Here is a 6,380-nt window from a genome sequence, read left to right as displayed (position 1 = left end):
AATTTGAGAATACACTGGTAATTTATAAATTTGGTAGGCTGTCTAAAATTGATGTATTTCCCCTCCATCATTTATTTTCAGCTCAGAAATAATGACATTGATAAGATCTGTCACGGAGGTGAGAAATTTTCCTTTAATGTAGGCCTAATGGACACATTTTTCAGGGAAAGAAATTATTTCTTCGTTGGTACAATCTGCACATGTAAAGCATATGAAAACATATGCACTTCTTTTTTTTTACAGTGAGTTACATCTCTGAAATTCTAGTTCACGGAGGTGAAAATTCCCAATAACCATACTTGGTTTTTAACACAAAATCTATCTTCTCGTTTTTCAGCAAAACTTCTCACAACTTCGTCATGGCTGAAAATAAACAAGGGGTGGAAAATAAACAACTCCCTTGTATCATGGGAAATAAAATGTGATGTCATTACTGCCATCTGTTAATGAGAAATGGCATTTTGTGTTTGGGTAACGGAGGTGAGAATTTATTGTTTGACGTAATTTCTTATTCTACTAAAACGAACTAGAACAATGTTAAAAAACTAAATATACTTGAACAATTAATGTTTGAGATATTTGTGAAGGAAATAATAAATAAATAAATACATACTTTTAATTAAACAAGTTATTAAGCAACATAAACAGTCACACCAGGGGTCTGACATGCTACGGAGGTGAGAATTCACACCTCCATCCACCAGATCCAGTAACAGACTGGATGTGAGTCATAGACAAAATTCCCGTTTTCTTTTCCAAATATGCAAAAGTTCTTTGTTTTGAAATCTATAGCCTTATTGAATTCAAATCAACATGGAACACCAGCTGGCCTCTTAGTGGCTGTTCATAACCTGTCACCACTGCCTTGTAAATACCAACTGGCTCATGAAATTCACTCTGATAACACTAAATGGTTGTACCGTATTCATGGGTCACAGCAGCGTCAGTTTTAGCTGCCTAAAAGGCTTATTATTTAAATCCGAGTGTCTGACGGTCTGTTACTGGACCCTTCTCTGTTACTGGTGACCTTACCCAACACAAAGTTTGAAAAAACAGTAACCGACGCTTGTTTCTTTTGTTTGTGCTACTTGGGAATGGAGGAATAGTTATTGCCTTTCATACATAAACTCTCCTTCTGAAGGAGAGTTTATGTATGAACTATATAGGAGAGTTTATGTATGAACTCTCCTTCTGAAGGAGAGTTTATGGTCGAAATGCATCAACTATTCATTGATTCATTCCCAAGTAGCACAAATGACGTTTCGTAAACGTTTTGAAATGGTTGTCACAACGCTTAAAATCATTTTACGACGCTTATATGACGAAGTCGAGGATTTTTGTGATCTGACATTTCCGAAAATTTTGGGCTAGCAGCACATTCTAAAACTGAAAAATTATTAAAAAAGAAAAACTTTTGAAATGGTTTTCTTCAATGATTTTTGTGTGCGTATTTGAAGAGTTATTTTTTTTTAATGAGGGGTAGGGGAGTCGAGCTTCCTCATAGTTTCCGAAAATTTTAGTCTTCATAAAATTTACTTGAGACTTGAGCCCCATTACCACCTTTGGACGAAGTGTGCTACAGTCAACTCCTGTCAGAAACGTGTATTTTCGCAGCAAAAAGCAGATACTAATCAGTCTTTTTTTTTGGGGGGGGGGGGTCGAAAAATTGTATAAATTTAAACTTGGTGTTGTTTATGCTTTATTTATTTATTTGCTTATTTAATTATTTATTGGGCTTTCTGCATCATGCATACTCTAGTTCTTTATTGATATTAAGTTCTGTTGTGCAAAAATACAAAACATGTATACTGTACTGTATATATTTTAACTATTTGTAGAAAACATTATGCATCAATACAGTCAAGTTATTGAAAAAGAACAGTTTTTACCTGTTTAGTCTTTTTTTTTTTTTTTTTTGCGGTTTATCCGCGTTTTTTATTATCTGCGGCACTTGTGCAACCCAGTTCCGTGGATAAACGGAAGTTTACTGTACTTAAGTATTCACTATTTTCATAGTGATCTCGGAATAACATGGCAGTAAATTTTGTGCTTTTTAGCTATGTGATAAGTACGAGTATAAAACTAGTAAAATTTTTGAAGGTTAACTAGGGAATCAGTTAGGAAAATGTTTTTCCAGCGTCATATTACCATTACCATCATATGATTGATGGTAATGGTAATATGACCATGATCATAATATCCTTTGTGTTTGAAGTTGCGATTTTTCAGTTAGTACTATTCCTAATCCTCTCCATTTCATTTTAGCGCCTATCTGGACGATATGACATTGGAATTCAACATGTGTGATGACAGCCGTTGACTACTGATGGATACCTCTGTATACACGTTCCTCTAGGGAATTTCATCAAAGTAAACTTTCGAAGAAATGTAGCCCACTTGAAATGTTTCCAACTTTTAAGGATGAGACTTAAAGTAAAGGGCTGAGGTACATAACTCAGCTAATCCAATCAACTTCAGCAGAAAATTGCATTGCATATTCAACAACCGTCTCATTTCGGAACGTACGAGCCAAACTTTAAAATCCATGACGTGATTATTGTTGTTTAGAGGAAAATCAGTTCTGCAAAATAATCCTTGAAAGAACCTTTTGTCAGAACGCTCATTGTTCAAAAGTATCTGTGAGTTATATGTTTAAGAAGGTACAGCAAAACTGCCATTAGCAAGCATTCTGTTATGAACGTTAGTTTATTTTGTTGCTCATGTCTTTTATTTTACCCCGCTGTTGAACAAAGCGGTGGTGTACGAAAGTAACACCCGAAGCAATCATTTGATTTTGAACTGTTCATGTTATTCATGTCATCTCTCTTCGGACCAAAGAAAGTGTTCATGAACAAAGACATTGATAATCAGAAGAATTACATATGTTTCGTCTACCAGTGCTACGAATCAAAAGAAGGCTTAGTCTGTGACACGAAACATTTCATTTCTGCAAAATTTTATCAAGGAATTAAGTTATGATACCAATTCTATGAACCCAAAATCTATTCTTGCTGTGATCTTTATTTCTCTTCCCTTTGATTTGACAAGCATGGTTAACATTAAATTTGCTGAGCATTGACTCACTTTAAGTTGAAAGGATAAGAAGGTTTTAAGGAAATGAAAAGATGTTCAGTAACAACATTAAAGATTAAGAGTTTAAGTTCACTCCACTAAACTGAAGGAATCACTTGGCAGCATAGACTGATATTCTTTCTTCTTCAGTGAATGAAGCGGTGTCAAAAATTAAAGAAGGAGATTTTATACGCAATACGTCTACGTGCGCCCCTGAAAAATTTGTTGATTTCGTTATAAGATATTCATTTACACCTTCTTTTATTTAATAAATTCAAGCGCAGACGCACACAAAGAGATAAAAGTGCACTTTTTTTTGCAGCTATGCAAGCCAGAAGCACACTGCATGTAAGCTAGATTTTTGTATCAACAAAATCAGTTTATTCGAGAAACGCCATGTATTGCCTTCTCTGATGAAAAGGACAGTGAAACTGCTTATGAATGAAAAGAAATTATTCCGTCTATCAAAGTAAAAAAACTATTTTCTTGTAATTTTTTTTAAAATACCTATCCGCAATGACACATAATTTGAGAATCGGGATTGGTGAACAAAATTATTCATGTGAAGGTTGTTCTGAAACATTTTCAGACGGTCCAGACTTACAGAGACATTTCGAAGTTCTAACAGTCGAAAAGACCCCCTCATGTGAAATATATTCAAAATCAACTCCTCGCCCTTCACTTTTAGAAACAAATTTAAAAGGCCAAGCTGGAGAAATCCCCTATTCATGTGAATATTGTTTGAAGGCCTTTTCTAACGCCTCACGTTTAAAGTCACATTTAAGAGTCCATATTAGCAAAAAATCCTACTCGTGTGAATATTGTTTGAAGGCATTTTCTGGTTCTGCCTCTTTAACGCGACATTTAAGAGTCCATTCTGGTGAAAAGCCCTTTGTGTGTAAATATTGTTTGAAGGCATTTTCTATTGCTTTCTCTTTAAGGCGGCATTTAACAGTTCATACTGGCGAAAAGCTCTATTCGTGTGAAACTTGCTCAAAGGTATTTTCTAATTCTACAGTTTTAAAGCAACATTCAAGGGTCCATACTGGTGAAAAACCCTATTCGTGTGAATGTTGCTTAAAGACATTTTCTAATTCTACAGTTTTAAAGCAACATTCAAGAGTCCATTCTGGTGAAAAGCCCTTTGTGTGTGAATATTGTTTGAAGGCATTTTCTATTGCTTTCTCTTTAAGGCGGCATTTAACAATTCATACTGGCGAAAAGCCCTATTCGTGTGAATATTGTTTGAAGGCATTTTCTAATTCTTCAGGTTTAAAGAAACATTTAAGAGTCCATACTGGCGAAAAGCTCTATTCGTGTGAAACTTGCTCAAAGGTATTTTCTAATTCTACACTTTTAAAGCAACATTCCAGAGTCCATACTGGTGAAAAACCCTATTCGTGTGAATGTTGCTCAAAAGCATTTTCTAGTTCCTCAGAGTTGAAGCAACATTTAAGAGTCCATACTGGTGAAAAGCCCTATTCGTGTGAATATTGTTTGAAGGCATTTTCTAATTCTACAGTTTTAAAGCAACATTCAAGAAGCCATTCTGGTGAAAAGCCCTTTGTGTGTGAATATTGTTTGAAGGCATTTTCTATTGCTTTCTCTTTAAGGCGGCATTTAACAATTCATACTGGCGAAAAGCCCTATTCGTGTGAATATTGTTTGAAGGCATTTTCTAATTCTTCAGGTTTAAAGAAACATTTAAGAGTCCATACTGGCGAAAAGCTCTATTCGTGTGAAACTTGCTCAAAGGTATTTTCTAATTCTACACTTTTAAAGCAACATTCCAGTGTCCATACTGGTGAAAAACCCTATTCGTGTGAATGTTGCTCAAAAGCATTTTCTAGTTCCTCAGAGTTGAAGCAACATTTAAGAGTCCATACTGGTGAAAAGCCCTATTCGTGTGAATATTGTTTGAAGGCATTTTCTAATTCTTCAGGTTTAAAGAAACATTTAAGAGTCCATACTGGTGAAAAACCCTATTCGTGTGAATGTTGCTCAAAAGCATTTTCTAGTTCCTCAGAGTTGAAGCAACATTTAAGAGTCCATACTGGTGAAAAGCCCTATTCGTGTGAATATTGTTTGAAGGCATTTTCTAATTCTTCAGGTTTAAAGAAACATTTAAGAGTCCATACTGGCGAAAAGCCCTATTCGTGTGAAACTTGCTCAAAGGTATTTTCTAATTCTACACTTTTAAAGCAACATTCAAGAGTCCATACTGGTGAAAAACCCTATTCGTGTGAATGTTGCTTAAAGGCATTCTCTAGTTCCTCAGAATTAAAGCAACATTTAAGAGTCCATACTGGCGAAAAGCCCTATTCGTGTGAATATTGTTCGAAGAGATTCTCTAACAATTAAAATTTTAAGAAACATATAAGAGTCCATACTAATGAAAAACCCTATTTGTGTGAATATTGCTCAAAAGCATTTTCTTCTGCTTTCAATTTAAAGCGACATTTAAAAGTTCATACAGTTGAGAAGCCATAGATGTGTCAATATTGTTCAGAGTCATTTTGTTGGGATTTAATATTGCAGAGACATTTGAGACAGTGAGAAGCCAAGGGATGTAAGTCGCAGAATTAAAATTTGGAGCTAACCAGTGCAAATGGTAAGTGAACCTCTCCTCTGTCTTGGGGCAAGAGATGGTACTAGTAGCCCTGGTAGTTGCTGCTATGCAGCTTGATTTAGAAAAAAAAAATCAATGAAAGCCTACCTAGGATGTTATCTTTAAACGCGCTTTACTCAAAACTTGAAAATGTCCATTTGCATCTCTTTGCTTCTAACTGCCCCATTTGATAGTTCATACAATAGACTAATGATAAGGGTAGACCGAGCTTTCCCAGACTTGCTAATGAAAAAATTGGTTCATGGATACATCATGTGACTGGTGGGAGGCTTGGCGAAAACTTTGGCAGCATGGTTGCTAGATGGCAACATTATCTATAGTTTGGCACTCGACATGTATCTTAAGACGTAATGTGTTTTCATTATAATTTTTTTCCAGGTGCAGAGATTGATTTTTCTTTTAGTTATGCATTATTTTGACATTAGTAATCAGTTTATGATCATAGTTTTCAGTAACTTTTATTTCATTTGGAACTGCTACGTCAGCGTTGGCGTGAACGGAATGGCGTAAACGTTTTGCGTTCACGCAAAAATGTACGAATCGGTATCTTAAATTGAAATTGTAGGTAAAAATCTTACCGTTTGCCGATTCTTTTTGGGCGCTTGCATCTTTAATTGCTTAGAGAGTTATTGAAATTGATTAAAGAAAATGCACAATACTATCTAAACAAAAAGCTCAC

At 35.1% G+C, this 6,380-nt stretch overlaps 1 protein-coding gene across 1 annotated transcript; it reads left to right on the top strand.

The window, feature by feature from the left end:
* Nucleotides 1-666: 666 nt before the first annotated feature.
* LOC129227884 (zinc finger protein 271-like) lies at nucleotides 667-5,433 on the top strand. Its single transcript, XM_054862503.1, has 2 exons — nucleotides 667-677; nucleotides 4,266-5,433. Exons 1-2 carry the CDS (start codon nucleotides 667-669, stop codon nucleotides 5,431-5,433), a joined length of 1,179 nt encoding a protein of 392 aa, XP_054718478.1.
* The last annotated feature ends 947 nt before the right edge of the window (nucleotides 5,434-6,380 follow it).

The sequence above is a fragment of the Uloborus diversus genome, chromosome 8, assembly GCF_026930045.1.
Source record: "Uloborus diversus isolate 005 chromosome 8, Udiv.v.3.1, whole genome shotgun sequence".
In the NCBI taxonomy this organism is placed as follows: domain Eukaryota; kingdom Metazoa; phylum Arthropoda; class Arachnida; order Araneae; family Uloboridae; genus Uloborus; species Uloborus diversus.
This window is presented reverse-complemented; position numbering and strand designations above follow the sequence as displayed.